Source organism: Pollicipes pollicipes, unplaced genomic scaffold (genome assembly GCF_011947565.3).
Source record: "Pollicipes pollicipes isolate AB1234 unplaced genomic scaffold, Ppol_2.1 Scaffold_6052;HRSCAF=7182_pilon_pilon_pilon, whole genome shotgun sequence".
NCBI classification, from domain to species: domain Eukaryota; kingdom Metazoa; phylum Arthropoda; class Thecostraca; order Pollicipedomorpha; family Pollicipedidae; genus Pollicipes; species Pollicipes pollicipes.
The window spans coordinates 2,118,775-2,138,774 of NW_023596805.1; the positions used below are offsets into that span (position 1 = coordinate 2,118,775).

The window sequence follows — 20,000 nt, forward strand, 5'->3', positions numbered from 1 at the left end:
AGTCAGCCGCCGTGCGGTTTCTTTATTCTTTTAGCCTTGCTTTGAAAATGGATAAATAAGAGGAAAACCGTGTTGGTGGTTCGGGTTGCAACGCTGTGGTTCGCAACATAAACTGTAGCTTCTGGGGCAAGCCTTTATTTGCTGAGTAGTCTTTTGGTAGTCTTCTTGATGGTCTTTTGTAGTTCTGGTTGGTAGTTTGGTAGTCTTGAGTAGTCCATGGTAGTAGTAGTCTTCTGAGTAGTTATTATCTGAGAGTAGTCGCAGCCAAGTCGGAGCTCAAAACTTGTATTAGGAGTGTTGCAACAACCTCGACACGACCAGAAACGAGCTTGAAGGATCTGTCATTACGACCGCAAACCGCATCACCATGCGGTTCCGCTGCGTCCGCGCGTACTGTTTCATAAAGCGTGCTTTTTCAGGAATCCGCAATGCCACTAAAACAGCACGCCACCCATTCAGGTGTCGAATGAAACGCAGAATTTCAACTTGTGATATAGCTGCAGGAAGCCACTTGAAGCGGGCACCAGATATTAACAACCCGTAGCTTCAGCTTGAAGACCACAAACGGCTCAGCGGCAAGGAGAACGGGCAGCCATGCTGGTGAAAGGTGAGATGGTGCAGGCAGACGTCCACACGCCTTTAAATGCATGCTTATCACCTGATGTTTTCCCATGTTCCCCATTTAAATAGCAGGTTCAACATTAATACGGGTTTTGGTCTGAAATAGGCATCTTGAAGATCTTTCGCTTCTGTTCGAGATCCTGCCCTTCTTAAGACCTAAGCCTCTATGGTTTCTGAGCTACACGCCCGCAAAAATGGGAAAGGTATATAGGGGGGAGTATTTCAAAGTCACTTTGCCATTCTTGACGTCAAAATAGGGTTGTTCAAATTCCGTCATTCCATAAGCCGCGCAGCGACCAAGGCCAGGAACAATATCGTTGTCGAGGCGTCCATATCTGGCATTCGTGGGGACAATTCCAGATATAACGGCGGTAATTTTGCTCTAAATCAATGATGTGCAATGTGCGATGACGCAATCAGACCGTGCCGAATTTAGGAGCACATTTTCTCAGCAGAGAGTTGTGCTGTCCAGAGCAGCCTTTTTCCCTTGAAAAGTGTACCAGCAGTTATAAGCGAGGTTGTTGCATCATATCTGATGCTTGTCTCAATATTTTCAAATGTGAAGCATTCTCTTAAAGGACCGACGGCAGATCTTGGTGACAAGAGCAGATATAGGTTTGAAAACAAATGCATGGCTCTAGGCGGGGGCTCCGTCTCAAAATCACCAACCGAACTCAGTGTTCTCCGAACCAATCCGATGCCGGCACCGTGAAGCGGCCGGAAAGCAAAACAAAAACACAGCTTCATTTCGATTAAACACAATTTTCATATATACCCATGGCGCAGTGCGCTGTGGCCTAAACCTGAGAAATCACACGATGGCAGCTACAGTGATGTGAAAATGAGCCCACTTCAACCCAAGTTGACCGATAACTTGCGCTTTTGCGCTGCCTTGTTCGCACTCATCGGTCGTGCAGCCGGCAGTCCAGTTTTCTCGACTTTGTTTGTCAAGACGGCAGGCGGAGCTATGGCCAAAACCGGCCCATTTTTTAACCGCGGCGATGTGTTACGGCCGCGCTCTTGCTTTTTCAGTTTTTCTGTTTTCAGTTAATTGCCCGCCAAATTCTGGGGAAGGACGGGAGTTTCACTGCACTGCTTCGACCCGTTCCTGTGGATTCCCGACAGCCGCTCGCACGATTCGCTAAATTCTGGCGTCGCCGATATGGTCATAGGCTTATGGCTTCGTCGATATGATCATAGCACTGCGATCATCCCGCCGTTTGTGATGTTTGGGCCTCGTATTAGGGGTAATCCCCCAAAGACGTGCAAAACTCCACTTATCGCTTTCTGTTTATGTGGAACTTCCGACATTAAACAGAAGGTCTGAAGGAGCGGTGCTTCGAGCAGGGGCGGATCAAGGAGAACACGAGGCGGGGGTTCACCGCACAAGATGACGCACTTTTTCCGGGCAGCAGATACCGTCGATGCCCTAGCAAAGAAACTGGGCGTGGCCACTCAAGCACCTAAACCTCGCGCCTTTTCGTCCTCGGGTCGCTCTTGCCAACTACGTGCTCGCCGTCATGGCAGCCTGCAACGCCCATGGGTTGGCGTAAGCCGCAAGCCACGAACGATCGCCGCCAGGCGCATGCCTGGGCGGCGTGGAAAAGTGGTATGCGCCGCCTATTTTCGTCTCGTTTGCCCCCTTTTTCACACTGACATCCTTTTTTTCTCACTCCTCTTTCTTCCCTGCCATCGTTGCCGCATACGTAAAGTAATTTGCTTGTGAGGTGGTGTTTTGTTGGCCACGGCGTAACCAACAAGTTACGCAGGATCATGCATTGAGCATCACATCTGCATTCGACCAGGGGTATATCGTTGGCCTACGGCAGCCTAGAGTTTGCTGCGCACAAACTGCAGTTCGTGTGTGAGGCGGTCAGCTGAAGAGGCTTGTATCTTGCTTCTGAATTTGGTTGAGTTTAATTCCTAAATTTTGTGTAAATGTGTGTTCTACTGCATGCCTTTCCATGCAACTTGTCATTGCTACCATACTTGAGGAACTGTGGCGTTACTGAGTTAAATCCTGCGTGGTCCAAAGAGGTAGCTACGAGCTGCGCAAACCGGAGGCAGTTTGCGGCTTTAGTAAGGGTCTTTCGTACACTCCAACACAAGTTTGCGCTCGCAGATCTCCATTGCGATTCCAAAAGATGAAGGGAGTGCACAGCCATTAATAATTTCCCTATTCACTCAAACGTAAGAAGGCTGCTAGCAGAAATTTCTGTAGTGCACGCTGAAGCCTTAAACAACCTTCTGAAGCTCGTTTCGGCTGTTAAGCGATATATCAGCATCGGTGTTAGTACCCATGGCCGCAACACGCGGCGTTGACACAGCTGCCCCAGGTCACTCAACGTGCCGACATTTAGCGCTTTTCGAGGGCAAGCCTGTTGTTTTTCCAAGCACCAGGACCATCTGATTTGTGAGGTGTCTGCAATCCCCGACGGGTGGACGCTCAAACCTGCTGAGTCAGGTACCATCGCAGCGAGATGGCGAGAAGCAGACGTTCCCTCGGCTGGTGACGGGCCAGCTGCTACACTGCTCCCAAGGTCCTTGACTACGAAAGGTCATTTTCCATAAACACAAGCAGACGTGGTGCTGATGAATGCTCACTGGTTGGTGTTCCACGCAATACATGCATGAACAATGTACGGAAGGCTGCAAACCTGGCCCTTTTCGCACCGTTCACAACTTAACGGATTAGGGCGCCATTCTGAACATGCTTGATCTTTGCGGTCATGTTCGCTCCCAACTGAAAAGTGATAACAATCGCCCACTTTATTGCGTTGAAATTAATTTTGTGTGGGCTATGGTACGTTATGGCAATGCAAGAACATGGCTGGCAATCTAGCAGGTATACGTTGTCCATTTTCTACACCCTACATTCATTTTCCCGTGTGGGAAGAACGGCAGACTCAAAATAAGTCGGCCGCTCGGTACGCAGAACACGTGTTGTTCGGATAAAAGGTAAATATCGGGGACACTTGACAGGTCTGTGTCTTAAGAGCCACAAACCTAGTCGCAGGGCTCTTCATCAGACGGAGAGGGTTCCTGATGGACGGATGGACCTCGTTTGCCCACAGCCCTCAGCGTCTGTGTCCTACCTGCGTGACATTCCACTAGTTTGAGTTGTCACATACCAGGTCGTTGACCGTTGGTCTGCATAAATTGGGTTTTGGCCGCTTCCAAGGGTCCCTATTGGGTTTGGTTTGGATTGGAGCCCTTCCAACTAGCAGGGACGATTTCAGGGCTATCGGGGAGGAGGGAAGTTGATAGCAGGAGGCGGAAGGCAGAACTGGGTGTGGCAGAGCTGGATGGGGCAGAACTGAGAGGGGCAGAACCGGGTGGGACAGAACCGACAGGACCAAGTGCATCTGGGAGTCCTGTGGCACCGAGACGTCAGCTTGTACAGTGACCCCTTTCGGAGGTATCTGCAGGCTCTCGGACGGGACTCCCGCTAGAGGGCACTTCATCTCACTTGTGGCTGATGCATGCAGCTTACCTCCGGCAAACGGAATTCTGCGGGGTGTAGAATGAGGCGGGGATGAGGAACGAGGGCCCGGTGCGGTAAAGCCGCTCACCACTAAAGAACTTGATCTGTGGCTGCCTGGCCATGTGATCACAGCGGCATCAATAAGGCATGACAACAGTTTGACAGTTTCGTGGAACTGGCATCGTTGGAAGTAAATATAGCAGGCGGGCAAATCTTCCCTTCACGATGCCCCTCCCCCCCCTTGTACGCCCCTTCTACAGGCCACCAGTTGCAGTATACAAATGTCGCTCAAATCTTAGCAGATGAACTCCAATTTCAGAGCTGGCTACGACGCACCAGGCAACCATGCCGCTGCTGCATCGGATGACACTGCTGCTGCAGGAGGCTCTGCTGCTTGGGGTAGCACTGCTGCTGCAGGGGGCACTGCTGCATCGGGTAGCACTGCTGCTGCAGGAGGCGCTGCTGCATCGGGTAGCACTGCTGCTGCAGGAGGCGCTGCTGCATCGGGTGGCGCTGTCACTGCAGGAGGCGCTGCTGCATCGGGTAGCACTGCTGCTGCAGGAGGCGCTGCTGCATCGGGTGGCGCTGTCACTGCAGGAGGCGATGCTGCTGCCCCCCAGGTGGTTCAGCCGCCGCTCCCCAGGTGGTGCTGCCTTTGCTCCCCAGATGGTGTCACCTGGGAGCAGCATAGTCACTGCTCCATAGATGGCGCGGTGGCTGCTTCCCAGATGGCGCAACCGCTGCTCCTCAGATGGCGCGGTGGCTGCTCCCCAGATGGCGCGGCGACTGCTTCCCAGATGGCGCGGCCGCTTCTCCCAGGGTCCGCTGCTCCTCAGATGGCGCGGTGGCTGCTCCCCAGATGGCGCGGCGACTGCTTCCCAGATGGCGCGGCCGCTTCTCCCAGGATCCGCTGCTCCTCAGATGGCGCGGTGGCTGCTCCCCAGATGGAGCGGTGACTGCTTCCCAGATGGCGCGGCCGCTTCTCCCAGGATCCGCTGCTCCTCAGATGGCGCGGTGGCTGCTCCCCAGATGGCGCGGCCGCTCCTCCCAGGATCCGCTGCTCCTCAGATGGCTGCCGCTGCCCTGAGTGGTGTTCTCGCCGAAACTTTTTTTGCATTCGTTGATCAGCACTGCTCTCTTGATTGCATCCACGGCATGGAGCTGATGGCAACGAGTGTTATCAAGGCGTTCAGCAGCCCTTCGTTCATGATGGTCTGGCGGGGAAGTTCACGGAGGAACACATTAAATTCGCCGAAAAAGACTTGGAAGCTGACTAGCTATGGACGAAATCGGCTTTGCCACGATTCATGGCGAGTGTTAATCTCGTGAAACTTGGTGGCTGCGACGAAAACGATGCGAAAAGCGCTGATATTTTGGTTGGATGTTGTCCAGAACAACCAGAATTCATACGCCCACATGGACATAATGGCCTGATCTCGGTTTTGCCTTTGCGTGTTGCATTCAAGACTGGTCAAGGAAAAGGTGGTATTAGTCACTTTCCGTTTAATTACTGGCGCACTTCTGGGTGAACAAAACTTTGAGATGCATTTGTCCTCGATACATTGGCTACCAGCGTGCATCTGGTTACACGGCTTTATTTGCGCAGTTCCTAGGATCTGACTTCATTCATTAAAAACGATCTAGAACTGGCGGATCCATGGCTTACGTTCGAGACTCCGCGACTGGCTGGACACAGCTTAAAGTTTTGCCGAGACCATCATCCATTTTCCTCGACAGTTAACATGTTCTTGTTTCGTGTCGCTACGAGGTCGGGTCACCAGCATCTGGGCCAGTTTTTACTCCTGCTGTACATATTTTCCATACATTGGCAAGCTTCACGTTTTCTGTCATAATTAGATAGGGGGAAGGCCACGTTTTGTGCCGATTGTCTGTGGCAAAGACATCCCCATCCGGTCAAACAGCGTGCTCCAGATTTTTCCGGCGCAGCTTCCAAATACTTGGCACCTATATTGTCGATCACTGCGTCAAGCCAATCAAGCGCGATCAGTGGTTGCAAAATATTGTTTTCTAGAAGACGTAGAGGACGGGTTTCAGTGACACCACCAAGTCGGACCGGGTCGTTCCAATTAAAAAATTTCCTCGCTTGTTTCAAACTCCGTCTGCTGTTCCGCTCGTTTGTAGTATGGGAACCGCGTGCACCATAGCAGCGACTTGATCTCGCCCCATGTGTGCTAATCAACACAGCCAGCCACCACCGGCGCAAGACATATATTTCCTTCGTCATCCACTATCGCCATCAAATCACCGACATCAGCGTATTCTCCTGACACCACATCTCATCTTCGAAACCGTGACTCGCAATGCCCAGTTCAGTATTTCGGTCCTCATCACCATCACCGCCACCACGGCGCATCAACCGGTGATAGGCGGTTGATGCGCCGTCATCGTCGCGCGCCTCTCAACTGACATCCATTGCTTTGAATGACTGTCTATATTCAGCCTGATTTACAACTCCGCTTCACGGTTTTTCCGACGGGCTAATTGAAAACACTTCGGAACATGCCTTTCTTGGGGCAGTAAGCCCGACAGATAAAAAAATATATGCTACCGTTATGTCTGCGCCGGTAGTTTTTCCCATTCTGTTAGTGCTGATAACAAGCCTCTGTTGCCGTTGTGTATCGTTATTTCTATCCGGGATTTTCCTTCGTACCCTTAAACGCTAGATTATATCAACGGAATGCTTCCTGGCAGTACTTGATTAAAACGAGCATTGGTGTAAGCGGTATTTTCGAAGCGGTAAATGGGTAGTGGTCGCAGTGATATTTCGTAACCGATACATGGCATTACTTGTTGAGATATTTCCCAATGGCGTATATTTCTAAGCTACTGCTAACCAAGGTACCAACTATTATAACCTGATATGTATCAAATGCATTTACGTTGTGGCTGCTGGCTGTTTTGTTTGCCTAATCTCTTTCCATCTTTAGCAGGGGATAGTGCTTATTTCCAGCACACAATTCCTAGTTGAGTTCTAAAATGAACGATGTTATTCGCACGGTAGAAAGGACCAAAGCACTCGACGGTCTGCTCGCCGGTGATGAGTGAGTCAAAAATGGAAACAGGGCGTCGTCAGCCCTCATCAGCCCTGCCTGATGGCAACAAACGGTACGGACGACAGCAAGACATGCGGCACCATGCCTGATCTGTGGACAAAGGCATTCACAGAGTCTAATTTTGGATCGGTCCATCTCCAGGTTTCGATTAACTTTAAAGTAAGAAGCCATGTGAAAAATCGGGCCTTTAGGTAACACTTCACATTGACGACGCGTAAACAATCTAGCAATTACGTTATCACCTGACAGCAAGCGCCCCCCGCTAAAGGCATCTTAATCGGAACAGGCCTTGATGGAATTTGGGTTGTTGGAGGTAGGTAAGCAGAACGTCACGTTATTAGATAGGGCCACTGAGAAAGAACAATTAATCGTCGTTCCAAAACGGTATGATCATATCCAAGCGCATGTGAGTTGCCTCGGCGCCATTTCAGCCATGCGTGCTCGCGGGGATAGCCAGCAACACACAGCACGTTCGACGCGTGCTGCCATCTATGATCAGCATTAGATGGTCAGCTTCTTCGGCTGCTCCCAGGGGAACTCCTTGCGACCGAAGTGGCCATAGCTGGCAGTACGCTGGTACATGGCCTGGCGGAGCTGCAACTCCCTGGAGAAGAGCAATGCCAGTGTCAGTGTCAGTGCCAATAAACAGTGTCATTGCCAGGCGCCAACCAGTGAGCCATACAAGCGGTGTCATTGTGTCTACTTTTGGGGACATGTGACACACCGTCGTACTTCATGCGTAGAGAACGACACGAAATCAATCCTGTCATCGCGGATTAGATGCTAGTATCCAATCATTCACTTGTGATGTCAACCTGAGGCCAAAATTCGCTTCACCGAAAACTTGTGTGGACCGATTCGGCTATTTATATTAGGTTGGTTATTGGAAACACTTTTGTCATGTTTTGCATAAGTAAATTCGGCATAGTTCGGATTCCATTGTGTTACATTTTGTCAAGATTATAAGAATTAATGAGAAATGGTAGGCAACTTCTGAAATGAATCCAGGCAGACATGTGCTACGTTCAGAATGTTGATTCCTGGTTCCCGATGTCTCGTTCTACGAAACGAGACACTAGAATCTTGGTCCTCACTTGTTCTTTTGACAACACAAAACCTTGCATCCTGTCTTCCAGTGGTTGTTTCGACAAAGGAAAACGCTAGATCCTGGCTCAACACAATATCCTGTATCCGGGTTCTGCCTGGTGCTTTCCAAAAAATAAAACCCAAGATCCTGGTTCCTCCTAGTTCCTTTGACTGCACAACAACCTGGATCATGGCTCCAACTGGACCTGTCAACGAAACAACGCCCTGAATTCTGCTTATCATAACTTTATTAATACTTAGCAGACAATGGGCCTGGCTTCTGATTCTCAACGGCTCTTTTTAGCACATTAGATCTTGGATACAGGTTCACTCTGTTTCTCATTAGTGCCAGCTCCTAATTCCTAGTTCTCAGCCGCACATTCGCGCACGTCATATGCGTCTGTTATATGATGATATGCGATTATGATGTGTTTTCTCTCTTGCAGTCAAATGTCACACTTCAGACAAGTCACACAGCCAGGGTGTCCTAATACGACTGCGACTGGTAAAGTTTAATTGTTTGTTAAAAATTATTGCCTTCAGCTTAGAAGACGGTGACTGACGGTTGAAGCTATCTGCTCATCGTTCTAGGATAGCAGGGGTGTCTATTTTTATTTTTATGAGGGTTCTGCCTCCACGTTTGATTGTTGGTGCCCCTTCAATGTGCCCTAGCCCCCAAATACTTTTTCTGGAATATAAGAGAAGCTTAGACATCGCACAAAGCCTACAATGCAGAGGTGCTGCGTGAGGTATGGTTAGGTATTGTCCAATGCATGTTCAGGTCATCAAAAATGTTGGCAAAGCCCGTTGAGGGATGAAAATGAAGAAACGGCAGGCTGTCATGCCGCCCTCCCTCGTCTCTATGCGTTGCACATGATGACAATGCTGCTTGCTATCATTTTTTAGAGTCTATTCTAATTCATGTTATGTCCTGCTTTAGTTAGTTATTTTATTCGTAAAATTATGGGTTCGGGCTAGTGATTCATGTAAGCGTCATGTGACAGTACCCATTGTAGGATCAAAACTTATTTACGGCAAATATGCACTGACTTAGATTGTAGGCAACGGTGCACTCATGTACAGACACGGTTATATACATATGGAAACACACTACACTCAGAAGTTGGTAGGTTTCCCTTATCTATAAAGGCACAGCCAATCGGGTCCTCGAATAAAGCATGTGAGTCTTTTTGCGATTTTTCCTTGAGCCGTATGTTGAACGTTTGTCTAGACTCAACTGAACGAATTTTCAAGATGGTTGTAGATGAGATTACAAGGGGTTGTGTTTGCATGACAATTGTTAGACTTGCACTGATATCTTGCATTCCTTGGTGCGTTGGGATGAACTCAGCAACTGCATTAGAATCAAGGCTTGCATTGCACCGCAAGACTTACTGTGACTTATTTGACGGTTTTTTTCTCTTTTTGACTTTTATCCCTTTTGATTTTTCGTCTTATCAATTTGTTAGATTATATTTTTACCCTTTGACATCCTGTCAATTGGCTTCGTGTCCTTTTGACCTCTTGTGGTTTTGATTTTGATTTCGACGTTTTTCCCTTTGACTTTTGCGCATTCGACTTTTTTACACTTGGCTTCTTCACATTGGAATCCTTGTCTCTCTACTTCTTAGCTTTCTAATTTTTGTCCGGTTACCTTTCGAAACAGGTCGCACCACTCGTACGTAAACAATCGCTGTCCTCCGGGCCGCTGCGAATACTAAAAGGCGCAAAATGTGTGGGTTATGACGTCATTAATAACATTGACGGCATAGAGTATTTGTTATCCACGTCGATGCGAACAAACTCTAACGGCTGTTTCACACTGCCCCTTTTTGTTGCGCAGTGTTGGGATGCAATGCGAATCAGAACGGAACTAAAAGTAGCATGTCGTTGCAACAAACGAGATTCCGTAATGTGCCCCATGCCGCAGCTATGTGCGAGATGGCAAGAAGTGTCGCTTCTGGGCGGATGAAAACCTGAATTGCAGCCGACTATTTACGTTCCTCGCAGGGAATAGCCACGGAGCGCGCCATTCTCAGCCATTTTGACTGAGTGGAGCATGTCGCTGGCGGCGCCGGCCCTGTTCTCATTGCCGTGTACGTGATTTCGGTTCAGATATTGTTTTTCACTTCCGTTCCGTCTCACATCGCGTCGTAACGCTAAGCGACGAAAAATGACCGTGTTGGGTGACCTTAACTCGGTGATGAAAGGATCTATAAGTGACACGAAGAACCGCCGACAATTATTTACGAAGCCCAGAGAAAGAGGTGAGCCTGAGACTGGCGGTAAGTCAAACTTTGAGTGTTTTGCTTCCGTCTCCGCACATCTGCCAATTTTCTTCACATCCTTCTTATTTTGTTGTGTACAGAATTTGGTCATAAAAAATCAGCGCCATGGACACCGTTAGAGAGGCAAGACGCATATCAGGGTGCTCGTTTTAAAATAAAATAAAAAGATGTTGTAGCCTCTGTTTCTGAAGATCCAAGTGCTCTGCAGCATATAAATATTGGATGTTGCGCTGTTCTGTTGTTGTTTTTAACTAAGACATTTCAAGACATCTGCAAGGTCTTAGTAGTTAGCCAATGAACATTCCAGCACTCAGAGTCTTATTGTGCTGCCGTTGTTTTTTAGAGCGTGTAGTGCACTACTTTAGCCTCAGAGCAATCTCTCTCACTAATGCATGCATGTTAAACGGCCAGGGTAATCCCTGACAATGGGTGTTTGTCAAGTAAACCATGGTGTTGCCCTTCCCTGGCTCTCATGGTGATGATCAGGGCCTAAAGTAATGTTGTTCCCAGCATTTGAACAGAACTAAGGGATGTTAGTTTGTTGGATCCTGACCGACGTGTCTTGACCGATTGAAAGCAGCTTTTAGGTGCATTCCGAGATCAATCAAAGCATTAGCATATTAATTAGCCATGAGCTATTTCAGACATCGAAGAATCTGTTGCACTCAGAACTAAATCGGCCAACTTCGAACATAATGTCCACAAGCGCACTGGTGTCGGTTTGAAAAAAAGTCAAATGAATCGCATCTGGCACGCTTGCCCCCCCCCCCCCCCCCCCCCCCCCCCACCAATCCACCACGGTGTCCATCATTCAAACACCGTTCCATTAATTTCAACATCATTAGATCCATGAAACGCATGCATTCATTTGTCATTCCATGCATGCCACAAAATGTCAGGTGGCTATCATTCCGACATCATTCCATTAGTCCAACACTCCGTGTTGGAAGTACACGCTGCCCCTTCTGTCCACTTCAAAACCGTTAAAACGAAGTTTCGTTGCCTGTCTCAGCTGCTTGCACAAACATCTCTAGCTTTTAAGAGCCCAGAGCCCAGTTAAAAACATTCGCCGTGAAAACAAGCCACCAATTTTTGCCTTCGGTAACAGAAGACGAAGAAAAAAGTGGTGTTTCATCAGAGGCATGTTAGACGCCTCCGGTTTTGCCAGCTTCTTTTAAACAGCACTGTCTAGAATATCACAACTGGAGGAATTCTGCACTCACTTCACGATTTTGCCGGGCCGAAGATCAAAGTTTTTCTTCACGATCTCCAGCAACTGCTCCTGGCTGTACTTGCTGGTGCCGTAGTGGAAGACGGAGATGGAGATGGGCTCAGAAACGCCGATAGCGTAAGACAGCTGAAAACACCGGCAAACTGGCTACATCTCGGGTTGATAGTAGAGTGGTACGAGTGTGACCAGGTTCAATCTGTAGGACAGTACTAATATACTGGTGCTAATATGAACCGTGTCCAGGCACTAACGTGCCATGGACCCTTCCACCTTCCCTTTGGACTGCTAATAGAGTCACCAGCTCAAGCTATTGTGTTGGCATGCACCTTGCAGCCTGTTTTGGCACGTATAAGCTACAACGTGCAGCTACGAACACTGCACACGATACGTATATAATCCGACAGGTGTGCGGAGCGTTAGCTACGTGACAACGTAACGCAACTGCTCGATGTGCCTACATGTCTTTCAAAGTACAACGATTTTTGGGAAGGCCGACCGTGCTGGGAAGGCTTTCCAACCCCGACGCTTTGGCCATCCGGGATCACTCATTTGCATCAGACATTTACTTGAGCATTAGCAAATGTACTGCATTAGCGCGGTGCAGTAATTCTTTGGATCTTAGTATTGTGAACTTTTTATTTTTGACACATGGTATTTACATATATATATATATATATATATATATATATATATATATATATATATATATATATATGTAAACACCATGTGTCAAAAAATATATATGTATATATATACATATATATGTATATATGTCTTGGAATGTTTTGGCAGAATCCTTTCTTTTATACATGTTTGATTAAAAATAACTGCTGAATCAGCACTGACGAGCTTTTTGACACATCGTTCTAGTTTCCGGGCTTTTGACTTTGCATTAGCGTTTAGATCAGATGGCTCGCACAAAATTACTCATATATTCGTCGCGCTTTGCATTTTTACGTTTCCAGATCCCATTTCATCGCCGGAGAAGCTGAATGGCTTAAGAAAATAGTTCTGAGTTTTAACGATAAAATATGCACTGCTTTTGGAAAACATTTTTAGTTATGGAAAAACACAACTAAATCACGGCTAATTGAAGGAAAATTGAGTCCTTTTTTCACTTTAATACATAAAAATACTCCCAGAATGGGATCACTACAAAGACACAAACATATTGCCACAACCACATCGATAGCGTTCACCGTCCACCATTTAATGGTTCAAGGGTTGTACAAGAACTTGTTTGTCTCTTTAGGGGCTGGCCAGAGAGTTCGTTAATGAATACACTCTCCAAAATTTGAAGGCGTCACGATCGCAACACGGACAAGCATCTGCCTATTGCACATGGCCATCTTTGATGAGTGTGTGCTGTAGTTTACACGGACCTGGACGAGGCAGCGTCTGCAGAGCCCAGCCTTGACTAGACTCTTGGCCGCCCAGCGGGCTGCGTAGGCGGCCGACCGGTCCACCTTCGTGTAGTCCTTGCCGCTGTGGAGCGACGAGACACGTGAGGCGGGCGGATGCCGACCATCGGTAATGTCTTGGATTTATTCTTCAGCGTATGCCGCTTCCAAGTTTTTATGTCATATTTCACGGTGAGCATGGCAGGATGGATCTCTTCCGCGGTGCATGTCGCTCATCAAGTTTTGACGTCATATTAAGTCACAGTGACCATGGCAGGATAGAGCGATTCTACAGCGCATGTCGCTCGTCAAATTTTTGGCGTCATATTACGTCACACCGACCACAGCAGAATGGGAAACGACACGGCTGTCAGTGCGAATTGCAGTGAATGGAATGGGAATCGCAGTGAAACACAACAAGCTTTTAAAATTTCGTGCAGATAAATGTGATACCGAAGACACCGAAACACACCGGAAAACAATGACGTATAAGCTAAAACACAACCAAGCACTGACTTAACTCATTCGTGCCGCTTTCTCTTTTGTATTTTGGCCACACTCTGACAACCTGTTTCTAAAACAACAAGATTCAAAAACGCCTGACAGCAGCAAACCAATTGCGATCTTTGCTTCTTTCAACCATTCCGAGTAAATAATTATAATGTTTGAATACTACTCCTCTTGGCGAGACTCGCAGCCACCTACAACTATGTGGCATTATCCGATGTCTCCCGTTTTGGGACTTTTCCAGTTAAAGCTCCATACCTATGCCTCCTCCCTGAGTATGTCCCTGCCTCATTCCTCTGCCTCCTTCCTGAGTACGTCTCTGGCTCTCTCAGGCTCAACATGACTATAACCACAACTCTGAGAGTGGATGAAAATGAGGATCTGAAGGGTCAAACTGGGATCTGGGTGCCAGCCTGACCTAAAAGCGGCATTTCGAAATGGAAACTGTCTTAAAATGCGCAAGCCACGGGCAAAATAGGAGGCATCAAAATCACTTATAAAAAAGGGTAGCAAATACCCCACCCCCACCCTACCCCCAACTCACACATGCACACACATACACACCACACACACACACACACACACACCCACACACACACACACACCACACACACACACACACACACACACCACACACACACACACACACACACACACACAAACACACACACACACACACACACACACACACACACACACACACACACACACCACACACACAACACCACACACACACACACACACACACACACACACACACTGACCTGAACGCGCCGCCGCCGTGGGCTCCCCACCCGCCGTAGGTGTCGACGATGATTTTGCGGCCGGTGAGGCCGGCGTCACCCTGCGGACCTCCGATGGTGAATTCTCCGCAGGGGTTCACGTGGTAGATGGTGCGCGGTGACAGGTACTTGGCAGGGATCACCTCCGGCACCACCTGCCGGAGATCACGACGGTCACGTCTGGGTCAGCTGGAGATCAGCTGGTCACGTCTGGATCAGCTGTCTTGGGTCGCTTAGTTCTGGGTTTGTGTGGCGATTTTTATTTCCTGCCTCTAACCCCAGCCAATTTCCCGCCAATTTTTCCCGCCCATTTCCCGTCTCAGTTGACGTATGCGAGGCACGGTGTTAGATTCTAAGCACCTTGTGTGCTCATTCACATGTTCACGAAGGGTTGATGTGCGGGATTAATATTCCTCCGGAATAATGGTAATATCTGGTAATGTCAGCCCCCCCCCCCTTACGCATCCATTCACACCCTTTTTCCTATTTTTCTTTGTGATCAGAAATTCATATGAGCTACATCGGCACACGAGCCTCCACACGCATTTGATAACGACTTTCGAAGTGAAGATGTGGATGTCGCGTGAAAAACAGATAAAGAAGGCACTGCAGTAACCACTTCAAGACTGACCAAATTTTAAAGTGTTCGAAGCTGTTGTGTTGGGAACAAAAGGTAGGATTTTATTAACCCCTAAGAATTGTTCATCCACATTCGGCGCTCCTTTCCATATCTCCATTTACTTCTTTCGTGTCAGGCACTCCGGCACCCGGCAATCACTGGGAGCCTTGGACAGGCCATCCGCAACAAAGTCTAACAAGCCCAATCCCTAATAATGTTTGCATTCGATATACACTCCCTACGTCACAATGCCATCAGCAGTGAACGGTGACAAAATATCTCACCTTTGATATGATCTCCTTCCGGAGATCCTCAAGCGAGATCTCTGGGGAGTGCTGGATGGAGACGACGATGCTGTGCACGAACAACGGTCTCATCGCGCCGTTGTCGTCGGCGTACTCGATCGTCACCTGGCGGCGGGGCGAACAACTGTGTTTGCAATATTTCCGACAGATGGCAGCCCAATATTTCCGACAGATGGCGTCATCTCTCGAATCACCCAAACACATGCGAGAGGCATTTTGGGATGGCCCGTGCATCAAGCGCGCTAATGGTGTTGCTGTGATTGTCGTATATTCTGCCGTACAAAGACAAAAATACCGATGACCCCATATTTTTGCCGAGATGGACGTGATCGTTTCTTCTTCTTTTCCGTGGTGGTATTGAACTGAACGGACCGGCGCTGAAGACGGTTCCGGTGCTAGGAGTGGCCTCAAGATATCCTTGTAGCGATTGGCCAGTTTGGGCCGGTCACATGACTAAGAGCCGACGCCAGGTCGGTCGCGTGGCCGTGTAGGTAGAAACCAGCGTCATCGACAAGCCCAAAACCATGATTTGCGTCAGCGAACAAGCATGCAAGCTAAGCGTGCCGGTTCCAGAGACGGTCACCACCAGGCTCATGGGCGTAGGAACAGGAGGGGCCAGGGGGCCATGGCCTCCCACTTTTCAAGGTGAGGGGCCAGCAATGTTAACTGCCCTTCCCCCCACATTTTTCAGATTAAGGCTGCATTTGGCTTACTTTTTCACTACATTAAACATGCATGCCGATTTGTCTAGTTCACCAGCCATTTTCCTTAAGATGCGTCATCTTTTTCGTTTGCTCATTGGCCATCGCTTAGTGTTACAGCTGCAAAGCCGACACCGCACGGCCTGGAGACTGCAACGCCGGGCGTCGAGGCTGTTATTGGTCTGACTTGCGAGCACGCATGTTCAACACCATATTACGTAGTTTTCTTATCAGTAGTTAGCTCTGACAGGATCTTGAGCATTTTAAGACGAACATGGGTTGGCCATGTTAATACAAATTAGGAACCCCATTTCATCTATAATCTACAGTAAAGGAGAACTCAATACCTCTGAAGAACACAAAAAACATGAAACTGGAGTCTATGTGACAACTTTCGGACTACCTGCGGTGATCATGGATGTTGTTGCGTCAATGAGGGTTCCTGCGCTGATCCGGGGTTAACTGCGCGGGTCAGATGGCCTCCCGTGTCAGAGATGGGAACAATGTGATATGATATATCCTTCTAATGGCCTCCGGATCGACCAGGAGATCCCACCCCGTGCCACCGGAATGATAGCCAGAAAACACTTCGCAATAGGACGGAATGGCCCTTCAGCCTTTGACCGGAAACGATAATGTACATCTGGTGTTCTACTTAACAGGCTCCTTGCTCGGAAGGAAATAAGGGACGTCATTATTGTTGTTATTGTGCATATCAGCTATTGGGCTAAAGCTCCGCGGACTAAGAAGACTGTAACGCCTGGTGTCGAGGTTTTTGTTGCTAAGATTTGCGAGTGCGCGTGTTAAAAAACATGTTACATAAATTGTATCACTAGTCGATTCTGACTGAATGATGAACGTTTTCGGACAAACATGGCTTGGCCATGTTAATGCACATTGTTCACCATTCGATCCACAATCAAATTTTCAACTTCAAATTTGGATCAAACATATCGATCTACAATCTACCTTCGCGATGTCCTGGATGTCTGTAGAACCAAGATAAAAATTGACAAAGGTTTTGAATTATATCGGTTTAGAAAGTCAACTAACCATTGTAAATTAAGAGAGCCGGTGATTTGTTCCATGCAGTCGTTCAACGCCTGATTTCTGCAGTTTATTAGCTTTAAAATGCAAACAGAATTGAGCTCACGGTACCTCCTGGCTTCTGTTCTGGTTACAAGGTAAAAATAACAATAAAACGAAGAAAGCCGTGTCATTCGTTAACAAGTAAGCTGTATCCGGGGATTTTGCGGGGGATCACGATAATATGGGCTTTTGTCAACCTTGTGTTCCTCCCTGGCAACGCTCTGGCTACGCCCCAGCCTACACACAAAAGCAAATCAAGCCGTATACGTTGCATGATGGGCAATAAGGTGTCCGTTGGACCAATTCATACCTAAGGCAGACAGCTTTCCGGAGGCTATTTTTCTGCGATGGTGTGGTGTGAGGGAAGATAATCCGGAAAAAGATACTGTTGCAGGTGTCCAACACGTGTTTCATACACCATGTAGTTGTAACGCTGGTCCCAAAATATGCAACAAAGCAGCCATGCGATCAGTTCGCAGTCAGTCATGCGGGGGACATCCGGACCAGTGCAGTGGCCGCCGGCGGCGGACAATGGACAAATGACAAACGAACCTTGTCATGTGGCTTGATTCTTAAAAGAGAATCTCCAGTTTTATGGCTTTTGTCACATTGTTTCTAGCAGTTTCAAGCTCCCGAATTTGTTTCCGCCTGAAATGCTGCGACAAGTCTTATCTCTTGAAAAACAGCCAGTGAAATGAAGGCGCATGAAAAATCTGTCGCACTGTGAGCCATCGGTCCACTTTCAATACTCTTATCAGCCTATATCCAGACCGTGTTTGGCATCTACGCTGTGGAGGCAGACGCTTCCTTAATGACCCAAAATACCTACCCGCTCGTGGAATTTCGTCTCCCCAGGAAAGACAATGTTAAAGTGCACGAATAATCTCAGGAAGCTGGATAGCTTTATTTGCCAAATGACAAATGGGTCGAATAGGGCAGATTGTGCTGACATTTGAATAAAGAGCAATAACAGCCTCCATCACCCCCCCCCCCCCCCGGGTCATCTGGCTTGCTTTCCTGAAGTTCCTGAAGAAAAAGTTCCTGAAGTACACCCTGAACATGCTCGTCCCCCCCCCCCCACTTTTTGAAACGTTCCCAGGCCTATGATCAGCCTGTCACTGATGCAGTCATCAGTGCCGGGCTGCAGTATGCGCCATTCCCAGACTGAGCTTCAGACTCGTGCGCTCCTCCCGCCGCCTACCTGGGTCTTGAAGTCGGGCCAGGCCCACCACAGCGAGCCCCCCTCCCGCCACCTACCTGGGTCTTGGAATCGGGCCGGGCCCACCACAGCGAGCCCCCCTCCCGCCACCTACCTGGGTCTTGGAATCGGGCCGGGCCCACCACAGCGAGCCCTCCTCCCGCCACCTACCTGGGTCTTGGAGTCAGGCCGGGCCTACCACCGCGAGCCCTCCTTCCGCCACCTACCTGGGTCTTGGAATCGGGCCGGGCCCACCACAGTGAGCCGTCCTTCCGCATCTCCGAGATGCGGCGATTGAGGTTATGTGCGAGCACCACGGTCAGGGGCATGCACTCCTCCGTCTCATCGGTGGCGTAGCCGAACATCAAACCCTGTGGCACGTAGAGGCGGCAAGGTCAGTTAAGGCCGACAGGTCGGCTGGTGGTGAAGACTCAAGTCGCCGACAGATGGCAGTACCTGATCGCCGGCCCCGACATCGTCATCGTCTCTGTTTTTGTGGACGCCGGCGGCTATCTCAGGGTTTTGCTGTTCGAGCGCGACCATGAGGTTCAGGGTCTTGTAGTCCAAGCCTGGGAGGGGCATAAAGGATACAGTCAACTGCATTGTCTGTTAAAGGTGGTACATGATAGTGATACATGATGTATGAGATGATAAAGGTGATACATGACGGTGGTAAATGATACATGACATGACGAAGGTGATGCATGATGGTGATATCTGATGGCATCGAAGAGCTCCGGTACTGATGTGTGATGCGACTGATGATCTTGTTTACATGCACCAGCTGGAGTTCAGGCAGGGGCATGCACAGTTTGGTGGTCTGGGAAGTACAGCTCCCCAGACAGACATTTAGAAAATACGCAATTTAACAGAGCCTAATGGGCTCTAGAACCTGGGTTGTGAAATGTTGCCCGAAACAATTAAGACTGTACGCAGGCCCCAGTTCTATATGTACGGAAAGCAAGACTCAAAGCAAAATAATATGTTAAGCTTTCTCCGTTCGCCGCAGTAGTCTCCGCATGAGACAGCTGCCTATTGCCGCCGTCTATTGGCCGCCTGTTGATGGAAGCATTTGCTCGAGTCTCCCTCCGTCACGCTCGTGTCACGGCTCGCTTTTCGTGACCTCGTGGTCGTGACACCAAGACAGAAGAAAGCTGCTGTGCCCAGCTGTAACAGATCTGTTTCCCTGCCCGATACTACATCTAGTCATCTAGGCAGGATGCTGCACATGGAAGACTTAAATGAGTTAAGTGTTGGTGCGGTTTGTTCACACGGCACGTTTATGCACCCAGAACATCCGCTGCACTTTTAAGATTTATTCCTTGGAGTTATTGGAGTGTCTCGGCTACGTTGAAAACCAAATCACAAAATCGAATAGCAAAATACCCCATCTGCTCACAGGGTCAGATTCTAACCGACAGCAATTGATGACAGCGTTTGCAGCCGTTTAGCACGACCTACCATGTTCGACCACATATACCCCTATATCGCGATGAGCACGCGATGGCTTTGAGGTCACTGACCTTTGCTGCCGTCGTCATACCCGATAGCCTTGATGGCGCCACGGACGACCTTCTGGTAGTCGACCACGGCCTTGGACGTGATCTCGCCACAG

General features: G+C 48.7%; 1 protein-coding gene across 1 annotated transcript in view; it reads right to left on the reverse strand.

Annotated features, from left to right (window-relative positions):
- Positions 1 to 6,315: 6,315 nt before the first annotated feature.
- Positions 6,316 to 20,000, reverse strand: part of LOC119104631 (S-adenosylmethionine synthase) — a 13,711-nt gene continuing 26 nt past the window's right edge. The window contains exons 1-8 of the mRNA XM_037228348.1: positions 19,909 to 20,000; positions 18,842 to 18,954; positions 18,613 to 18,756; positions 15,377 to 15,502; positions 14,456 to 14,628; positions 13,167 to 13,269; positions 11,777 to 11,910; positions 6,316 to 7,783 (exon numbers count right to left, since the gene is read on the reverse strand). The exon at positions 19,909 to 20,000 is cut by the window's right edge and continues 26 nt beyond it. Coding sequence (XP_037084243.1) covers positions 7,681 to 7,783; positions 11,777 to 11,910; positions 13,167 to 13,269; positions 14,456 to 14,628; positions 15,377 to 15,502; positions 18,613 to 18,756; positions 18,842 to 18,954; positions 19,909 to 20,000 — 988 coding nt within the window. The 3' untranslated portion in view covers positions 6,316 to 7,680. The remainder of the gene's footprint in view (positions 7,784 to 11,776; positions 11,911 to 13,166; positions 13,270 to 14,455; positions 14,629 to 15,376; positions 15,503 to 18,612; positions 18,757 to 18,841; positions 18,955 to 19,908) is intronic.